This window comes from Macrotis lagotis, chromosome 8 (genome assembly GCF_037893015.1).
Source record: "Macrotis lagotis isolate mMagLag1 chromosome 8, bilby.v1.9.chrom.fasta, whole genome shotgun sequence".
Classification (NCBI taxonomy): domain Eukaryota; kingdom Metazoa; phylum Chordata; class Mammalia; order Peramelemorphia; family Peramelidae; genus Macrotis; species Macrotis lagotis.
In genome coordinates this window covers 110343566-110365397 of record NC_133665.1, presented here as the reverse complement: position 1 = coordinate 110365397, position 21832 = coordinate 110343566, and the positions used below count along the sequence as shown (strand labels likewise).

The window sequence follows — 21832 nt, the reverse complement described above, 5'->3', positions numbered from 1 at the left end:
GAGTGGAACCTTAGGTCTAAAGAGAGGAGAGGACTTGTGCAGAATCTCAGATTAATGTTACAAGCAGAGTGGAGGAGAATGCAGGTATCCTGACCCTCTATTTAGGTCACATTTTCCCTATTCCCTTTAAGAGAAGCTATGCATTTGTTTAAATTTTGCTCCAAAAATGTTTCATCTTTAGACTACAATTTAATGATATTGTGACTTTTTAAATGCTATTTAGCACTTTAATAAATTACTTATTTACTGTTTTTAACACAATTCTGTTTTTTGCATATAGAGAGTCAAGCATCATTGGACTCTTCAGTTGGCCATAAGTATAACTGAAACTGGGCTTTTTAGACCAGGTAATCTAACCAAAATGCCATTACTCACTTGTGATCTAATTATAAAATTTCTAGAAAGAAGCAAACAGCCTTCATAGCAAGGAAAGAATATCAAGTTTGGAGTCAGCGGATCTGGATTCAAATCCTAGCTCTGCTGCCTGCTCCCTAGGGGAGTTCTTGGACAATTCACTTACTATCTCCAGGTCTAAGTTCCCAATTGCTTCCCCTAATTCCTTCTCCTACCTGCTGTGAGCCCTCATTTTATTGGATAAATCAGATGGATCAAACTCACAATACTCCAGAATACAGTCCAATCAAAATATAATTAGAAAATATTTAACAAATATAAAAATACTACAAAGCATAGATAATGTTCGTATATAGTTTTCTAAGTCAATATGCTATTGGAAGGGATCTTTTTGGCTCTATTTCTATTGGAATTTGACACCACTGGTCCAAGATGACCCATGAGGCCTCTAGCTCTAAATCTATAAACCCGGGACATGAAATAACAATAGTCAGCGTCTGTGTGTAGGTGCGTCCACTGGAGGGTAGACCAAGTGACCATGCGTGAGGGGTTCATTATGAATTATGACTATGCAGGCATGTGATTCTTGGTTTTTAGCCTTGTGGTGACTGATTACGGAAGCCCCACCCTGGGGAGAGAGCTGAGTCTTCGATTTGGATAGATCTTGTGCTAGGGAAAAGATCTCCAGGCCTATTCCTAGAAAGGATGTGGCAACAGCTGTCCTCCCCTTATTTAATGCCTACCCCTCCCCCAACTGCTGTAAGAGAAAGGCCGATGGGGAAGGGGGGAGGTGGGCAGAAGAGATTAGCTCAGAATGAGTTCCTTTAGCTCAGGAAAGCTTGGGAGATGTTAAAAGAAATCCTGGGACCAAAATGCCCTAAGGTCATTAACTTCCCTTCTTGGACTCTTTGCTCCTTTAATCCTCAAATTTTTCTATCTTCAAAATATGACCAGTGGCATCAAACTCAAACAGACTGACTTGGTGGTCAGTACTGGTATATTGACTTAGAAAACCACAACTTAACATTATCTAGGTTTCTTTGTATCTTCGTTTAGTTTGTTAAAACATTTCCCAATTAATCTGGATCAGTCCACACTTGGAAGTTTGGGGGTTCCATGTATTCTGTCCACTGTGAGTCTGACACCTCTAAGACCCTTCTCCACTTTTTTTCAAGAAGTCTTTTTTTGACTAATTCTGTCCAAATCCAGAACCATAACTAGGAGTCCCACTATTTGAGACACATTCAGCTGAATGGTGATGATAATAGACAGGGATCTTTCTAGTCACCCCAAGGGCAATGGCCATGATATTTGTTTAGAGTAAAATCATTTGAACAGAAAGAGAGGAGGCAAGAGAATTGTTGGTCCTGGGAAAGTATAGTCTTACTAAGAAAGAGGGTAGATGTCCCCCAGTGGGTATGGTTCAGTCCCTGTAACACAGCAGTTGATGCTTGGCCCTCAATTCTCAACTCCCGGGGGAAGGGGAGTAGGGGGATAGGTGGGTCCAGGATTATAGGGGATGGCAGACCCCAGGAGAAAGGCAAGAAACCTAGGGTGGTGCTGAAAACAGAGGACCTCAGGGGAGAGGTTAGTGAATTGGAAATTCATTAAAGAGGGAAGACTGCCAAATTCAGGTGTCCAAGGACAAAGTCCCAGCTGCCCAGACTTAATAATTGCATTCCCCGGCCCATGCAGATAGTGCTCCTCTCTATCTCCCGAGATGCTAATTGTGGCGAATGAACTCTATCCTCCCTTAGTCTGATCTCTGACTGAATTCTTGTTTTTTCCATGCATTCCCCAACAGACTCCCCTCCCCCATTCTCTCATACCTAGGATGTGAATTCCTCAAAGGCAGGGCCTGAACCTGCATCTATTGGGCTCTTCCAGCAAAGCTTAAGGATACCTTTGCCAAGTCTCCCTTGCCCCTTTGGGTCCCAGATTCTCTGGTCCATGTCAGTTAGGCATAACAATGCCTATGTCACCAAGGGACAAACCTACTTGTGGGCCTGACCATCCCACAGAGATTTAACAGATCAGAAAGGTCTTTGGAACAGAACTGTAAGATTATTATTACAGACTTATGCTGTTTTCTTAAAGAGTTCTTATTTTTTTCTTTTAAGTGTTTTGCTCTGGTTCACACAACTAGTAACTGTCAAGTGTCTGAGCTCAAATTTGAACTCAGGTCCTTCTGATTCCAGGGTTGGTGCTCTATACACTGTACCACCTAGCTGCTCCTCAAATTCCATCTCTACCCAGTTCTACCAGATGACAACTCTCAACCAGGAAGTTTTGTGTCTTGCCTGCACTGAGTTCAGATAGGGAAACTGAGATTTGAACCTCATGTAGAGACAGGGACTCAGAGACATCCTACAGCTTAGAGAGAGAGATAGAGAGATGAAGAGAGACACAGACACAGAATCAGAGCCAGAACTGCATAGATTAGAGATAGGGAGAAAGACATTTGACAGGCTTCAACACACTCATTCATTCCTGCATCCATTCTTTCTTTTATCTGTTCATCTATTCAACAAACATATTCAGTACCTACATGCAGAACACTGTGCAAAGGATTAGTGTAGGCATAACAAGGATATTATTTCTGAAGAATTCAAGTCCAGTGGGTTGACAAAAACAAAAAATCAAATGATATACACTAGAGTGGAACATAGAGATGAATCCCAAATGGGACTGGGTCAGAGGAGGAACCCTGCTGTTGTTAGAGGGAAGTCTTCTTCGAGGAGTTAGGCTTAAAGAGAAAGGGAACACTTCAAAAGGGGAAGAGGAAAAAGTACAGGGAAAAGGAGAGAAGAGGAGGAGGAGAGATAGAAAATGACAGGGGGAGGGGAATGTAGCCAGAGACAAATGAATATATTGGAGAGATGTTCAAGCAGAACAGTGGCCGATAAGAATTTCTTATTTCAATCCCAATCAGAAGAGTTAGGCAATGGTCCCTTCATCCTTAGTGAAAAGTGTCTTTGGACTGGGCAGGAGGGGCAGGAGCCAATGGTCCTGAGGTCTAGAGAGGAATTGAAAGTTTGGTAGCTCTGCAACCCCGCTATGGGAGCAGAGCCACAGTAGAGGCCCCATCAATGCTGGGGACTCTAAGGGATCAGGAACAATGTCTACTCTAGTAACAGGAGATGGTTGACAGGCCTGGGAGGGCTTCATGGAACCTGAGGGCATCCTCAACACTCGGGTCAGTCAGTACTGAGGTGGAGACACAAAGGGAGAGAGAGAGACACCTACAGAGACTGGCAGAAGATGGTGCCCCAAGAAAAGAGTGACAGGGAGGCAGAGATAGAGGTGGAGAAAGAGAAAGGGAGACATATAGATGGAGAAAGAAAGGAGGCAGAGATATAGATGAGAAAGAGAAAGGAGGCAGAGATATAGATGAGAAAGAGAAAGGAGGCAGAGATATGGGTGGAGAAAGAAAGGAGGTAGAGATAGAGGTGGAGAAAGAGAAAGGACGTAGAGGTATAGATGGAGAAAGAGAAAGGAGGTAGAGGTATAGATGGAGAAAGAGAAAGGAAGCAGAGATAGAGGTGGAGAAAGAGAAAGGGAGACAGATATAGATGGAGCAAGAAAGGAGGCAGAAATATAGATGGAGAAAGAAAGGAGGTAGATGTATAGATGGAGAAAGAGAAAGGAAGCAGAGATAGAGGTGGAGAAAGAGAAAGGGAGACAGATATAGATGGAGCAAGAAAGGAGGCAGAAATATAGATGGAGAAAGAAAGGAGGTAGATGTATAGATGGAGAAAGAGAAAGGAAGCAGAGATAGAGGTGGAGAAAGAGAAAGGGAGACAGATATAGATGGAGCAAGAAAGGAGGCAGAAATATAGATGGAGAAAGAAAGGAGGTAGATATATAGATGGAGAAAGAGAAAGGAAGCAGAGATAGAGGTGGAGAAAGAGAAAGGGAGACAGATATAGATGGAGCAAGAAAGGAGGCAGAAATATAGGTGGAGAAAGAAAGGAGGTAGATATATAGATGGAGAAAGAGAAAGGAAGCAGAGATAGAGGTGGAGAAAGAGAAAGGGAGACAGATATAGATGGAGCAAGAAAGGAGGCAGAAATATAGATGGAGAAAGAAAGGAGGTAGATATATAGATGGAGAAAGAGAAAGGAAGCAGAGATAGAGGTGGAGAAAGAGAAAGGGAGACAGATATAGATGGAGCAAGAAAGGAGGCAGAAATATAGGTGGAGAAAGAAAGGAGGTAGATATATAGATGGAGAAAGAGAAAGGAAGCAGAGATATAGGTGGAGAAAGAGAAAGGAGGCAGAAATATAAACACAGAAAATCAAAGCTCAAGGAAAGAATGAGAAAAAGTGAGAATCCATCCATTCTCAAACTTCCTAGACCATTTTGTCTTGCTTTCTCCCCTACCTCATTCCATCTGAAAGCTTGCTCATTTCTGGGTCACATCCCCCCTTTCTGAATATAAGCTTCAAGAAGGAAGGAGATGTGTTGCTGTTTTTCCACTGTAGTTTCTCCAATAATGAGCTCCAATTGGTACTAAATATTTACTTATTGAATTGCATAGAGAGATCAGAGAGACAAACGGAAACAGGTCTCAGGCTGTAGCCAGATGAACACAGATCTAATCACATCCAGACAGACCTATATGGAGACATGGAGAGAAGAAAAGAGGAGAGAGACAAAGGCAGAGATAGAGACCAAAAGAAACAGAAAAGGAAGCCAAAGTTTGGTCGCTGACAAAGATGGAGTTGAGACAGGTACAGCATCCCAGCTCCCCAGGCCCAAACACATCAGACCCCACTACCTTTTGGTCCCATCACCTTCCCCCTTCAGGCTCCCGAGAATAATTTCCAATATCTGATATTCTTTCAAGTCCTGGTTCCTTCCAGGGGAACGTTGAATCTGACCCCAAATCTCTGAGACTCCATCAATTCCACCCTCCCACAACTGGTCTGGTCTTTATCCCAGCCTCAAACCCAACGGGACCCAACCCACCTTTTCTCCCTTCCCCTGGCTCACGCCAGCCAGCCAGAGAGCCAGGAGCCAGAGGAGACGCGGCCTGCCAGGGCCGGGCATCGCCAAACACTGTAGGGACTCAGCAGCCTCAGAATGGGGGGAGAGGATTGGGGCAGTGGAACCTCCGGAGACTGTCTAGGACACAGATGATCCAGAATGGGGCTAGGGGGAAGGAGCCTGCCTTAAAAATGACACCCACATACCCACCCACACGCACACACACACACACACACACACACACACACACACACTCACACAAAACGCCCAGCCAGTTCACCCCAAACAGGAACCCATCAGGATTTCCTCTTACATATCAGCCACAAACAGGCGGAAGGAAAATCTCGGCCACTGACCACCAGGAACAGACTGCTCAGGCCCTTGGCAGGTCCGGAGGCTGAGCCTTAGCAGGCAGCCTGGCCTGGCCCCCACTGATGCTGCTGAGGGGGTGCAGGAGCAGGGTGTTCTGAAGAGCAACCGGAAGCCCATCCCCACTTCTGCAGCAGCATCTCCCCTCCTCCTCCAAAGACCACACAGATTAGAGGGATTGTCCAGATTCATCTGGGCCATCCAGAGTTCTCCGTTAAGTACAGATGTCTCTGGAAGGTTTTATTGGTGTTCTGTCATTTCATTCACTGACCCATTTGGAGTTTTCTTGGCAGAGATACTGGAAGGGTTTGCCATTTCCTTTTCCAACTCATTTTACAGTTGAGGAAACTGAGGCAAATTAGGCTGAGTGACTTGCCCAGGGTCACACAGCTACTATGTGTCTGAGATCAGATTGGAACTCAGGTCTTCCTGATTCCAGGCTCAGCGTTCTATCCACTGAACCACCTTGGGTAACATTTTATTGGGGAAAGGGAGAGTCATGGGATCTTACCTATTTAAAAATAGGTTTTTAATTGATATCTTTGGTTTTTATATAGACTAGATTTCCCAGTTTCCCTTCATCTTCACCCTCCCATCCCAGAGAGCCATCTCTCATAACAAGGAATTTAGGATACTACTACAACAACTACTACTACTACTACTACAAACTGCAGCTACCAATACTACCACTTCTACTACCACCAGCACCACCAACACCACCACTGCTGCTACCATTACTTTTATTAATACTACCACCACTACACCACAACTACTACTACAGTACTAGCGCCACCACGCACCACCACCACCACTACCACCGCCACAACTACCAGGACCAGTACTACAATCACTACACAACTACTGCTACCAGTGCTACCATTACTACTACCAGCACTATCACTATTTCTACCACCATTGTCACCACTACTAGTACTAGTACAACTACCACTACACTACTGCTACTACCAATACTACCATTACTACTACCACCAGCACCACAACCATCGCCACCACTACTACTACTATCACAAGCACTACCACCATACCACTAGTACTACTACTCTACTACCACCACCACTACTACTACTATTACCAGCACCATCCAGGGCCATCTCCAGTTGCCATGATCCATATTCATTGAACACAGGGGGCTCCAGAGGAAAGAGTGAGGCTGGTGACTTTGCACAGCACCCCCCCACTCAAATCCAATTTACTTGCATGTCATGGCATGACTCCCCGATGTCATGTTCCTCTTAGAGGACAAAGAACAAACATCTACCACACTACTGTAATTCCCTACTGTTGCTGCTACTGCTACATAGAATTTATATATTGATTTAAGGTTACAAAATGCTTTACAAATATCTCATTTTATACTCACAACTTTGGGCGGTGAGCATTATGATTATCCCCATTTTAGAGCTGAGGAGACTGAGGAAGGTGAGTGACTTACCCAGGGTCAGACAGGAACTGTCAGAAGCAGGAGATTCGCTCAGCTCTTTCTGATGACAAGTCCAACACTCTATCTATCTACACAGCTCGAGCTGTGTAGATTCTTCAGCTGGAAAGGACTTTAGAAGTCATCTAGTCTAATGCTCTAATTTTACAGATGGTGAAACTGAGACAGAGAGCTTCAAAAACCCAGTCAAGTTTACACAACCTTAAAGTTTCTGGGAGTAGGATTTGAACCCTGGTCTCTGACTCCAAGCTCAGTGTCCTCACTATTAAGCTCAACTGTATCTGAATGAGAGGTTCCATTCCCAGTTTTCTTCCTGACTTGGCTTCTGTGAATATGATCAAGCCCCTTTCCCCCCAAGTCTCAGTTTTCACATCTTGAACTAGAGGATGATCTCTCAAGTCTCTTCAAATGTTTATGCTCAGCTCCATGAGTGTGATGGTTTCATCATAGACTATCAAAAGAGGCCAAATTCATAGAAGAAAGGTGGGGATGATTCTAATTTTTCTTACATATTGGATGGTGTTATATTGGGCAGGTCACTAGCAAACAGGAGTACTTTCAGAGAAAGGCAATCAAGATGGGAAGATACAGGAAAACTCTTCCATAGTGATCCATGGGAGGTATTAGTGATTATACAGAAGTGAAGATGCCAAAGGGACTGATGGTTCTCAGATCTGCTTAAGCAGCTCTGATCTCTCTGCTGACCTCCCATCCCACATCTCCACCCACTTATTCTGTATCTCAAACTAGCTGTCCCATAGAAAGCTTAAGTGCAATATGTTCAAAACTGAAGCTGTTGTCTTTCCCTCCAAACTCTTCCCTCTTCCTCACTACTTTATTTCATTACCACTTTCCCAGTCATCCAGGCTCATGGCCTAGGTGTCATCCTCAATAACTTTTCTCTCATCCCTCCTATCCAATTTTGACTTTACCTTTGTGACATCTCTCAAATATACATCTTGTCTCCTCTGATACTGCCACCACTCTGACTTGGGCTCTCATCACCTCCTCCCTGGATTACTGCAATAGACTATTGGTCGGTCTACCTGCCTTAAGTCTTTTTTGATTCCATTCTCTCCTCCACTCAGTTGTCAAAGTGATCTTCCTGAAATGCAGGCCTGACAATGTCAGCCCCTATCCAATACATTCCAGTAGCTCCTTATCACCTTTAGTATCTACTGTATTCTTTTCAGTGTTCACCACCATAAACTAGCCTCCCAGGGACCCTTCTCATCTTATACAATACCTTCCCTCACCCCCTGCCAGGTCCTCTACCATCCAGTGACAGTGACCCTCTTGCTGTTTCACAAAATACTCCATTTTAGACTGCTCTCCCTCCTCATTTCTGCCTCCAAGCTTCTCTGGCATTCTTCAAATCTCAGCTAAATACCATTACTTATAGAAGTCTTTTTGAATCCCTCTTAATTCTGGTACTTTGTTAATTATTTCCAATTTACTCCATATATAGCTTATTTGAATATAATTCTTTACAACCTTGTTCCATTAGAGTATGAGATCTTTGAGAACTGGGACTGTTTCCTTCCCCCCGCCACTCCCCACCTTAATTTTTTGGTATCCCTAGCATTTAGAACATTGCCTGGCCCTTAACAAATTCTTAAAATATCTGAAGAGATGTCACAGAAGGAGGTGTTGAATTTCTTTTTCTTATATGATGAAAGACAAAACCTTTTGTGAAATTCAGGGGTTGCCTATTGAGTATCTTGATTTTTGAGCTGAAGGGGTACTAGGTTACTTTACCTGCTTGACTGGCTCAAGCCCTCGTCTGGTCCTATGAGACTTGATGACATCTTCCATGCCATTTTTTGTGTAATTCAGCAACCTTCTTATTCATGCTGGCACCCTTAACCTTAATAATCTTTAGGTCACTTTTTCTTTTTTTTTGCAAGGCAATGGGGTTAAGTGACTTGCCCAAGGTCACACAGCTAGGTAACTATTAAGTGTCTGAGGTCAGATTTGAACTCAGGTCCTCCTGACTCCAGGGTTGGTACTCTATCCACTGTGCCATCTAGCTTCCCCCTTGATTGGGATTCTTATGTGATTTTAGGCCATATAGCATCACAGAGAATTCTGGGGTTGAAAAGATGGATTCATTTGTTGGGAGACAATTGGGATCATGGCAAGCACCAAAGGATGGTCTCCACCCCAAATTCTTACTTTTCCAAGGGTTTTTACCTTGGAACCCAAGACCTTTAAAAAACATATTTTGATAACTGCATTTCAATAGAATGTTTCCTTTTTAATGCTGTATTTCATTGTATGCGTTAAAAATGATTCTGAGAAGAGGTTCATCGATTTCTCCACACTGTCCCTGTGGTCCTGGCACAAAACATAGATACTTCCTTTTAGTTCCTTCTGAGCCCAGCTTCTCACCTAGCTGGTATGACTATCCAAGACCTAAGTACAGACAATCTGACTTAATGTGGGGCCATCCAACTCTGGGCAATGGTTTTTCTATGGAGATTACAATGTCATTTTTCATTTGAGCCAATATGAATCTCACTGAAGAGACCTTGTAGGCACCCTTAACCTTAATAATCTTTAGGTCACTTTTTCTTTTTTTTTGCAAGGCAATGGGGTTAAGTGACTTGCCCAAGGTCACACAGCTAGGTAACTATTAAGTGTCTGAGGTCAGATTTGAACTCAGGTCCTCCTGACTCCAGGGTTGGTACTCTATCCACTGTGCCATCTAGCTTCCCCCTTGATTGGGATTCTTATGTGATTTTAGGCCATATAGCATCACAGAGAATTCTGGGGTTGAAAAGATGGATTCATTTGTTGGGAGACAATTGGGATCATGGCAAGCACCAAAGGATGGTCTCCACCCCAAATTCTTACTTTTCCAAGGGTTTTTACCTTGGAACCCAAGACCTTTAAAAAACATATTTTGATAACTGCATTTCAATAGAATGTTTCCTTTTTAATGCTGTATTTCATTGTATGCGTTAAAAATGATTCTGAGAAGAGGTTCATCGATTTCTCCACACTGTCCCTGTGGTCCTGGCACAAAACATAGATACTTCCTTTTAGTTCCTTCTGAGCCCAGCTTCTCACCTAGCTGGTATGACTATCCAAGACCTAAGTACAGACAATCTGACTTAATGTGGGGCCATCCAACTCTGGGCAATGGTTTTTCTATGGAGATTACAATGTCATTTTTCATTTGAGCCAATATGAATCTCACTGAAGAGACCTTGTAGGATGCCAAGTCTTGATGATAAAGAACACATCATCCGAGTGCCTGGAGATGCTTGTGATTAAACTCTAAACAATGTGCTGGTGTGATCCAGACCAGAGAACATAGAGATAGGAGGAACGAAGGAGGGACAGCAGTGGGAATGGCAGCAGAAGAGGAGAGGTGGTTAGGGACTGGTTGCTGAGCCTGGAAGAGTGGGGTTTCAAGAAGCCCAGAGAGCCCGGGGCTTGGGTTGAGGTTTCCAGATGAGGGTAGATTGGCAGAAGAATGAAAAGTCCAGGACCGAAGGCAAAGATCCCCTGGATGATCTCCAAGAGAAGGTGGTGAGCCAGGAGGTGACTGATTTCAGTGAAACCCAATGCCCAAGGGCAGATGCTCTATCACAGGAGAGAGGAGGTAAGCTTGACTTGATGTAAAGAAAAACCTTCTAACAAGTAGAGCTGGAAGGATTGTTGGAGGGGATGGTGAGTTCCTCATGTTTTAGATATCTTACAGTAGGCTGTCTGCCCACCTCATCAAGGATGGCTAACCCCTTCCCAACCCAGGGACATAAGACACACACACACACACACACACACACACACACACACACACACGGACAGACACGGACAAATTTCATCACCAATTTGCACCCACAGCAATCTCTCCTTTTTCCAGTATTTAGAAAATATTTTTCATTATAACTGGTTTCCTTTTTAATCCTGTGTGGTTTGTATCATACATTTAAAAATATGATTCTGGAAGGTGACTAGACATCACCAGACTGCCAAAGGGGTCCATGAGAACAAAGACATTCAGAACCCCCGATCTAGGGGAAAAGGGAAAGGGGAAAGGGCCCTGAAGCAGTCATTTCCTTATCTCGTAAAGTAAAATGGGAATACTACTAGCTTCCTCACAGGGTTTTGGTGAGGTCCAACTTAGAGGTTTGCCAAGTGCTATATAAATGTTCACTCTTACTTTACCTCCCAAGGTAAGCCTTAATGTGACTTAATGTGGGGCCATCCAACTCTGGGCAACGGTTTTTCTATGGAGGTTACAATGTCATTTTTCATTTGAGCCAATATGAATCTCACTGAAGAGACCTTGTAGGCACCCTTAACCTTAATAATCTTTAGGTCACTTTTTCTTTTTTTTTGCAGGGCAATGGGGTTAAGTGACTTGCCCAAGGTCACACAGCTAGGTAACTATTAAGTGTCTGAGGTCAGATTTGAACTCAGGTCCTCCTGACTCCAGGGTTGGTACTCTATCCACTGTGCCATCTAGCTTCCCCCTTGATTGGGATTCTTATGTGATTTTAGGCCATATAGCATCACAGAGAATTCTGGGGTTGAAAAGATGGATTCATTTGTTGGGAGACAATTGGGATCATGGCAAGCACCAAAGGATGGTCTCCACCCCAAATTCTTACTTTTCCAAGGGTTTTTACCTTGGAACCCAAGACCTTTAAAAAAACATATTTTGATAACTGCATTTCAATAGAATGTTTCCTTTTTAATGCTGTATTTCATTGTATGCGTTAAAAATGATTCTGAGAAGAGGTTCATCGATTTCTCCACACTGTCCCTGTGGTCCTGGCACAAAACATAGATACTTCCTTTTAGTTCCTTCTGAGCCCAGCTTCTCACCTAGCTGGTATGACTATCCAAGACCTAAGTACAGACAATCTGACTTAATGTGGGGCCATCCAACTCTGGGCAATGGTTTTTCTATGGAGATTACAATGTCATTTTTCATTTGAGCCAATATGAATCTCACTGAAGAGACCTTGTAGGATGCCAAGTCTTGATGATAAAGAACACATCATCCGAGTGCCTGGAGATGCTTGTGATTAAACTCTAAACAATGTGCTGGTGTGATCCAGACCAGAGAACATAGAGATAGGAGGAACGAAGGAGGGACAGCAGTGGGAATGGCAGCAGAAGAGGAGAGGTGGTTAGGGACTGGTTGCTGAGCCTGGAAGAGTGGGGTTTCAAGAAGCCCAGAGAGCCCGGGGCTTGGGTTGAGGTTTCCAGATGAGGGTAGATTGGCAGAAGAATGAAAAGTCCAGGACCGAAGGCAAAGATCCCCTGGATGATCTCCAAGAGAAGGTGGTGAGCCAGGAGGTGACTGATTTCAGTGAAACCCAATGCCCAAGGGCAGATGCTCTATCACAGGAGAGAGGAGGTAAGCTTGACTTGATGTAAAGAAAAACCTTCTAACAAGTAGAGCTGGAAGGATTGTTGGAGGGGATGGTGAGTTCCTCATGTTTTAGATATCTTACAGTAGGCTGTCTGCCCACCTCATCAAGGATGGCTAACCCCTTCCCAACCCAGGGACATAAGACACACACACACACACACACACACACACACACACACACACACACACGGACAGACACGGACAAATTTCATCACCAATTTGCACCCACAGCAATCTCTCCTTTTTCCAGTATTTAGAAAATATTTTTCATTATAACTGGTTTCCTTTTTAATCCTGTGTGGTTTGTATCATACATTTAAAAATATGATTCTGGAAGGTGACTAGACATCACCAGACTGCCAAAGGGGTCCATGAGAACAAAGACGTTCAGAACCCCCGATCTAGGGGAAAAGGGAAAGGGGAAAGGGCCCTGAAGCAGTCATTTCCTTATCTCGTAAAGTAAAATGGGAATACTACTAGCTTCCTCACAGGGTTTTGGTGAGGTCCAACTTAGAGGTTTGCCAAGTGCTATATAAATGTTCACTCTTACTTTACCTCCCAAGGTAAGCCTTAATGTGACTTAATGTGGGGCCATCCAACTCTGGGCAACGGTTTTTCTATGGAGGTTACAATGTCATTTTTCATTTGAGCCAATATGAATCTCACTGAAGAGACCTTGTAGGCACCCTTAACCTTAATAATCTTTAGGTCACTTTTTCTTTTTTTTTGCAGGGCAATGGGGTTAAGTGACTTGCCCAAGGTCACACAGCTAGGTAACTATTAAGTGTCTGAGGTCAGATTTGAACTCAGGTCCTCCTGACTCCAGGGTTGGTACTCTATCCACTGTGCCATCTAGCTTCCCCCTTGATTGGGATTCTTATGTGATTTTAGGCCATATAGCATCACAGAGAATTCTGGGGTTGAAAAGATGGATTCATTTGTTGGGAGACAATTGGGATCATGGCAAGCACCAAAGGATGGTCTCCACCCCAAATTCTTACTTTTCCAAGGGTTTTTACCTTGGAACCCAAGACCTTTAAAAAACATATTTTGATAACTGCATTTCAATAGAATGTTTCCTTTTTAATGCTGTATTTCATTGTATGCGTTAAAAATGATTCTGAGAAGAGGTTCATCGATTTCTCCACACTGTCCCTGTGGTCCTGGCACAAAACATAGATACTTCCTTTTAGTTCCTTCTGAGCCCAGCTTCTCACCTAGCTGGTATGACTATCCAAGACCTAAGTACAGACAATCTGACTTAATGTGGGGCCATCCAACTCTGGGCAATGGTTTTTCTATGGAGATTACAATGTCATTTTTCATTTGAGCCAATATGAATCTCACTGAAGAGACCTTGTAGGATGCCAAGTCTTGATGATAAAGAACACATCATCCGAGTGCCTGGAGATGCTTGTGATTAAACTCTAAACAATGTGCTGGTGTGATCCAGACCAGAGAACATAGAGATAGGAGGAACGAAGGAGGGACAGCAGTGGGAATGGCAGCAGAAGAGGAGAGGTGGTTAGGGACTGGTTGCTGAGCCTGGAAGAGTGGGGTTTCAAGAAGCCCAGAGAGCCCGGGGCTTGGGTTGAGGTTTCCAGATGAGGGTAGATTGGCAGAAGAATGAAAAGTCCAGGACCGAAGGCAAAGATCCCCTGGATGATCTCCAAGAGAAGGTGGTGAGCCAGGAGGTGACTGATTTCAGTGAAACCCAATGCCCAAGGGCAGATGCTCTATCACAGGAGAGAGGAGGTAAGCTTGACTTGATGTAAAGAAAAACCTTCTAACAAGTAGAGCTGGAAGGATTGTTGGAGGGGATGGTGAGTTCCTCATGTTTTAGATATCTTACAGTAGGCTGTCTGCCCACCTCATCAAGGATGGCTAACCCCTTCCCAACCCAGGGACATAAGACACACACACACACACACACACACACACACACACACACACACACACACACAGACACACACACGGACAGACACGGACAAATTTCATCACCAATTTGCACCCACAGCAATCTCTCCTTTTTCCAGTATTTAGAAAATATTTTTCATTATAACTGGTTTCCTTTTTAATCCTGTGTGGTTTGTATCATACATTTAAAAATATGATTCTGGAAGGTGACTAGACATCACCAGACTGCCAAAGGGGTCCATGAGAACAAAGACGTTCAGAACCCCCGATCTAGGGGAAAAGGGAAAGGGGAAAGGGCCCTGAAGCAGTCATTTCCTTATCTCGTAAAGTAAAATGGGAATACTACTAGCTTCCTCACAGGGTTTTGGTGAGGTCCAACTTAGAGGTTTGCCAAGTGCTATATAAATGTTCACTCTTACTTTACCTCCCAAGGTAAGCCTTAATGTGACTTAATGTGGGGCCATCCAACTCTGGGCAACGGTTTTTCTATGGAGGTTACAATGTCATTTTTCATTTGAGCCAATATGAATCTCACTGAAGAGACCTTGTAGGCACCCTTAACCTTAATAATCTTTAGGTCACTTTTTCTTTTTTTTTGCAGGGCAATGGGGTTAAGTGACTTGCCCAAGGTCACACAGCTAGGTAACTATTAAGTGTCTGAGGTCAGATTTGAACTCAGGTCCTCCTGACTCCAGGGTTGGTACTCTATCCACTGTGCCATCTAGCTTCCCCCTTGATTGGGATTCTTATGTGATTTTAGGCCATATAGCATCACAGAGAATTCTGGGGTTGAAAAGATGGATTCATTTGTTGGGAGACAATTGGGATCATGGCAAGCACCAAAGGATGGTCTCCACCCCAAATTCTTACTTTTCCAAGGGTTTTTACCTTGGAACCCAAGACCTTTAAAAAACATATTTTGATAACTGCATTTCAACTTCGGGGAACTGTTTTTTAGGAAAATTTTCCATAGATTAGAGGATAAGCAAATCCTTACCCTGGAATCTGGCACCAGAAGGAAAAGGCAAAGGGCAACTGAACAATCTTCCCCGTTTCACTCCTCTCTAGCATCTGAAGGAACCTGAGCAAGGCCAGCCTGAGAGCAATTGTTTCCTAGACCAGAGTGGGGGCGGGGAGTGGGGTGGACCGGGGGTCAGCGCACCCGCTCAAACATCACCCTCTGAGTCACTCTCTTCAAGGCCCTTTGGATCACAGACCCCATTCCCTCCTCTACTTTCACTACTCCAAGTCCCCAGAGTTGTCCTTCTCTTTGTCCCAAAGGCAAGAGGATTTGGGGTGGGGTTGGGGAGGGGTTCCAATCTGTTTCTCACCCCCCACTCCCAGCCCCCCCCACCTCAGTTCACGCTGGGCCTTGGGGAAAACTCTTGGTCATCGTCAGCCTCCCCCTGCAGGGTCTGGGGTCATTTCCTGCTATTGAAATGGCCTGCTTTTGTGCGGGGGGGGGGGGGGGGGGATGAGCTAGACAGTTATCCCCTTCTCTTCCCCAGCAAAAGATGCATTTCTGCCTGGTCCCAGTTTAGCGGTACAGCTGGGCCAGAACAGTTTCAGGGACTAGAGTTGGCCTATTTGGCCAAACCAGAAACGACAAGCACAACCCCAGCCTCGGCAAGGCGAGACCCCGTTTTAGTTGTTCAACTCGGTCAGAAAGTCAAAGCTGAGCAGGATGTTGGAGGTCATCTTACCCAACGCTGACATTTTACAGAGGGGAAGCCAAGGGTCTCTTCTAGAGACTTGCCTTACTTCCTGTGCTTTGTCCACAGCAGAATGTTCTCTTGGGAGGGTCCTCTGCTTCATTTCTTGGCATTCCCATCATCAGTCATTCTTTTTTAGGTTAAGAAATCAAGAAAAGTAGGGTGACAGCTCTTCCCCTCCTCCCTGTGATTACAGACTCTTACAGCATCTGAAAACACAGTTCTCAGTTTTTGTAGCAGTACGTCAACATTTTTGTTCATTTAAAAAATAAAGTTCATTTAACAAATATTTACTGCTCTTACATTCTGGGGCCAATGTGGGGAAAAGGAGATGAGTGATAGTGTCCTTGGCCCTTGGGACCCCCAGAAGCTAACAGGGAGAAGGCTCAATGAGGTAGAAATAACCACATTACAAAGCAAAATGCAGTGGCCGAATAGGAGAGGCACGAAGTTCTAGTTTGGGAGGCAGAGATCATTTCCTGCTTGGGGAGTGAGCTGGAGCTGGAGCTGGAGAACTGTTCTAGAGGATGTGCTTAAAAACCATTGCAGACTCTTCCCCACAGCTTTTCAAATTTTCATAGTTTTCTACATTTCTATTTTTCTACTGGGTTCCTTCTCACCCCTCTCAGAACACCCTATTTTTTTTTTTAAAAGCAAAACTAATCTATATGAGAAAAGCTGATGGTCCCCATCACACAGATTGAGAGCCAGGGAATGTACATCTAGAGCATGAAGGGAACGTCTGCTCATTTTTCTGAGGAGAAACCCAAGTTTGAAGGACTTTCTAAGGTTACATAGGAGTGAGCACAAGACAACAGAGGAACAGGACTGGTTGAAGCTTCTTCTTGCTCCAAGCGTGTGGATACAAGTTCTTCCAGCCTAGGAGACCTCCTGGAATCTCGAGGCAAGGCCAAGTTGGATTGGAAGATGGGGAGGCTCTTGATTTTAGGCCTTTGTGACCAGTGGTCACAATCTGGTTTATGTTATATAACTGAAAGTTTGCCTGACAGCTTGGACTCAGAGGTTATGAAGGTGGGGCTCAGGCTCACACAGCCCCAATGACTTCAAAGATCTGCTAAGTTGAAAAGGTTTTAAATAGAGGGCTGTGGCTGAGAGTCTCTGAAGCAACTTAGGAAATGCTCTCCAGGGGCAGGGGTTCTTAACCCTTCTGTATCATGGATCCCTCCTCAGAATATTTTTAAATGAGGAAAATGCAGAGGATTTCCAAGGAAATGCCCCCTGTGAGAGGTTGGGGAGTCCTGACCTACTTCATGGGAGGTAGGATTGCACTCATGAAGTTATCAGTCCTTGAAGGACTCAAAGTACAATTAGTTTTCACTTTATATCAAATTCATCACAAAAATTCAACTTTACAAAAGGAATTCTGAAGGAAATTCATGTTCCTAAAAAGCCCTATATTAACTTTGTCATACCAAACTGGATTCCTTTTCTTCCTTCCTGCCCCTCTACTTGGGCCTCTATGATATCCTACACCACAATCGGAAAAAAAAAAATCCTTAAAAAAACAAAAGTTTCTAAATGAAACCAGAAAAACAGAGGCTTGGAAAGACTGCCACCACTGCTGGACCCCCAATGCCAAGAAGAGGCCTCTCTATCCTGGGTCCCCTCCTGCCTCCCTCCCCACATTCATAGGCAAAACAGTAAACATAATTTTAAGTAGAGGTCTACAGAATGGTCCATTTATGTAAAGAGAGAACTGCCTATATTTTCAATGAGGAGATGGAGCTCTGTTTTTGGAGCAAGTGTATAATGGGGTAACATGGAGACAAGAGGCTCTTCTTGAGCTTTTCTGGTCCATCCCAGTCCCCTTGCTAGACTGCTCTAGGTGACTATTCATTTGGATGCTCACTTTTGAAGGATCCTGAGGGGGGCTCACTTAGAGCTGCTGTTCTCCCTGATGAGATATACACTGTGGCCTAAGAAACAAGACGTGCCAAATTCCACTTTATTGTATTGTGAAAGGAGACAAGGGGAGCAACATTTGGGGCTTGGAAGGTGGTTGGTCCAGTTCTCACACACAGCCAGTTATAACCTTGCTCGTCACCCACATCCCTGCTGGGATTAAGAGTGAGCCAGTCCTCCACCAAAGGGAGGTTCCCACTCTTGGGGTACCTTAATGTGAATTTTGCTATGAGGTTCATGATTAGCAGCAAAATTAAAAACAATTTTGATATTCATAAAAAGACAATGTAAAAGTGTCTGTAAATCATATTAACTTAAATGTTTAGCAGCACACCCAATAAAATACAGCTCACACACACACACAGCACTGTACTTTGTGACATCACAAGTGCTTCTCTCACCATTATATACAGTGGAATAGTTTGCATTGACTGATATATACAGGAAACAAAAATGTGGAAATAGAGACAGCCCTAGACAGCACTAAGACAGAGTGTTTTGACTCCTTTGATTCATCCAGGTTCCCAGGATGCAGAGCATGATAAACTGTTTACACATTCAGCATAGAAATCTCTAGCACAGTTAACAAAAGAGAGCAGATGCCCACAATAGAGCTGGCGAGCCTGGGCTGGCCTGGCCCGGATAGTCCTTGGCCTCCTTGCTGCCCAAGGCCCAGCCCATCAGCCTGTCAGCTCAAGGGGAAGCTCCCGTCCACACAGAGTCTCCCACTGCCTGGCGAGCATCGAGATGAGCTTCTCTCGACTCTCAGCACTTGGGATGAAGATGTACCACTGCACTTCCCTGCCCCCAATGCGCCCCCTGGGTCGGGGGGCTCCCTGGGCGGCAACCAGAGCATCTCCAAAGTGATCGAGGGTCAGGTTCTGCATCAAGTCCTGGTCGTGCACATCATCGAAGATGAAAGTGAGGGCCTGGGGGTACATCTGGTAGCCCATGAGCACCCGGTCCAGGTCCCGGATCCGCCGGCCATCAGCAAGGCGGTATTTGTCCTTCTGCGGAGGCTCCTTGGCAAACTCGGGCAGTGGGTAACTGACATGGTCCTCATCAAAAAGGAACAAGCCCAAACTGGTCAGAATTAGTGTCTTTGGCTGCAGTGAACTGCTGGCTGAACACGGGCCTTCCACAGGATCCACTTGGAATGCCAGAACATAGAGGAGGATATTAAGTGCGGGGCGATCTGCCAAGCCTTCCATCTTCTCAGCCACAATGAAAGCCAAGTCTCCAATCTCCTCCTCATTAGGGTAAATAAACTTCACCCTACTCGAGTGGATCAATTCATAGTTGTCCATCTTTCCTGCAAAGACAAAGGCAAACAAGCGGCACATTGTAACCCTAAGATTCTTGATGGTGGCTTAGTGGGAAGAGCACTGAACTTGGGAGTCAGGGGACCCAGGCTCCCATCTGATATCAGACATGTGGCAAATTAGCTTCTCTGACCTCTTAATTTCTTATCTAAAAAGTGAAATAATTTGACTGACCCTAATCCCTGAGGCCGATCAGTAATCATCATCACTAATAAATTACTCCAAAGGCCAAGTGAACCATAGCCTTTGGTATGGCTTAGAGCACCCAAGCTTTAGCTACTAATTCATTCAAATGGGAAGCCCTGAGTCTCTCAAATCTCAGAAACTAGCAGAAAAACAAATCTGACAACTCTGAAACAGTGTCATAAAACATAGCAGGGGGTCAAGTACTGTAAGCTAATGCTAATTAAGACCCAAGTTCAAATTCTGCCTCTTATACTTGCTGTTTGATTCTGGCCAAGTTATTTTATGCATCTTGAAAGGGCTGAAAGAAGATTTTGGAAGGAACATCACTGTTTTGTCCTCTAATTGCCTTCTTTCCCTTTTTTTCAGTGATTCCTCTTTGACAAGTCTCCTGTGCACATGTGTGAGTGAGTGAGTGAGAGTGGATAAAGTGCAACTTAATCAGTTTATCTGTAGTAGTTTATTTGTGTGGGCACTAACAAGGGGTCTGAAAATTTATGCAACATAAATTACAGATGGGTTACAATATGCATTGGTGGAGAAATTTTCTACACTGACAAAAAATCATAAATTCTTGACACACCAAGATAGTCTATGTAGAGGAGACCAAAGGCTAGTGAGATCAGGGAGGACTACAGAGCTTGGGGAAAGCTGGTGGCATTTGAGCTGGATGTGAGAGGGGACCCCACTTTTAGGAGCAGAGTGGGAAGCTTTTCAAAACAGCAACAAGGCCCTAGGAGCAACATTTAACTTTCTAGTTATCAATCTGTGTTTGCTGATGGGGAAACTGAGACTCACTGAATCAACTAACTTCCTCTTGGTCACACAACTTCTAAGTATCAGAGGCAGGATCCAAAGCCACATCTTTGCCAACTCCTAGCTCTTCTTCTTTTCTTATACATCATGCATATGCCAAACAGGGAAGTGAGAAAGATCAGCCCACCAAGCTCACTTCCTTAAGGAAAAGAGATAGAAGTTTTTCTTTACCTGTATTTTTGTTGCCAAATTCAGAGTAAAAATCCTTGTCAACTGGTTCTGGGGAAGGTGTGCGGGCCAGCAAGGAGAGAACAGCCATGAGGTGTTGGATGAAGGCATGAGTTGAGTAACTGTCTCGAGTCAGACAAGTTACAATATGATCTGCAGAAGAGCCTAAGGAAACAAATCCATGCCACTCAACTGGGAATGGCCAGTCCTAGCCCCTTGCCCCAAAGGCCTGAGCTCTTTATTATGCAGGGAGGGGGCCTTTGGGGATCAAACAACAGGATGTGATATCCTGCACTGGGAGCGTCGAGACTGGCAGTGGTTTTGAAGGCAGGAAAGGCTGACACACATGTTTTGGAATGGGTTAGGAAGGCCGAGAGAAAAAGCTGAGCTTTCTCTCTTTAAAATATATTTAGGAAGTATGAGCCAGAAACATCCTGCATGCTACTGAGAGGGAACTCCAAGGTTCATTCAGTCTGTCTGTTTATTATTCTGTTTACTTGGTTCTTTGCTGACAGGTTGCTGGTAAAATTCTTGACTTTTGACTATGGTCGAAAGGGCAGATTCAGCAACCCCTGTTGTTTCCAAAAGTTCATGGTTATTTCCGCCCTCCCCAGTGACTTGGCTAAGAGTATCCACATGTGCACAAAGAAATAATGCACATGTAATGATGAAGTTATGGATTAGAAATCAGAATCAAATCGACCTAATTGTAGGAAATAAACCCAGCAAAAATGTCACTCACCAGTAACCCGAAAATACTGATCAAAGAGGCCAACATTAACTGACTGTAGGTCATTGAGCTTTAAAACAAAGCACTGGGACAGATGGAAAGGGCTATTGTCATAATCCGAGTTCCTCTGATTCCAGAAGTCTGTGCATGAAAAGAAAAAAAATGACAAAGATCAGTCATTCTTGGAGAATGAGTTCAGATTTCTCTAGGTTGGGAACTAAGGGAGAGGGGTCTGTGGACATTGACAAAGACCTTCAAACTCACCTCCCTATTAGTCTATAGGCTTTGGATAATAACACAAGTCATGTTCAAGAGCAAAGTACATTTTCTTTTTTTTTTTAGGTTTCTTTTTTTTCAAGGCAAACAGGGTTAAGTGGCTTGCCCAAGGCCACACAGCTAGGTAATTATTAAGTGTCTGAGACCGGATTTGAACCCAGGTACTCCTGACTCCAGGTCAGGTACTTTATCCACTATGCCACCTAGCCACCCCCAAAGTAC

General features: G+C 44.2%; 2 protein-coding genes across 2 annotated transcripts in view; both read right to left on the bottom strand.

The window, feature by feature from the left end:
- Window positions 1-5503, bottom strand: part of STAB1 (stabilin 1) — a 64576-nt gene extending 59073 nt beyond the window's left edge. Inside the window, exon 1 of the mRNA XM_074198148.1 lies at window positions 5326-5503. Coding sequence (XP_074054249.1) covers window positions 5326-5406 — 81 coding nt within the window. The 5' untranslated portion in view covers window positions 5407-5503. The remainder of the gene's footprint in view (window positions 1-5325) is intronic.
- A 12641-nt stretch (window positions 5504-18144) lies between these two features.
- NISCH (nischarin) overlaps window positions 18145-21832 on the bottom strand; it is a 44436-nt gene continuing 40748 nt past the window's right edge. The window contains exons 19-21 of the mRNA XM_074198144.1: window positions 21347-21475; window positions 20608-20769; window positions 18145-19427 (exon numbers count right to left, since the gene is read on the bottom strand). Coding sequence (XP_074054245.1) covers window positions 18796-19427; window positions 20608-20769; window positions 21347-21475 — 923 coding nt within the window. The 3' untranslated portion in view covers window positions 18145-18795. The remainder of the gene's footprint in view (window positions 19428-20607; window positions 20770-21346; window positions 21476-21832) is intronic.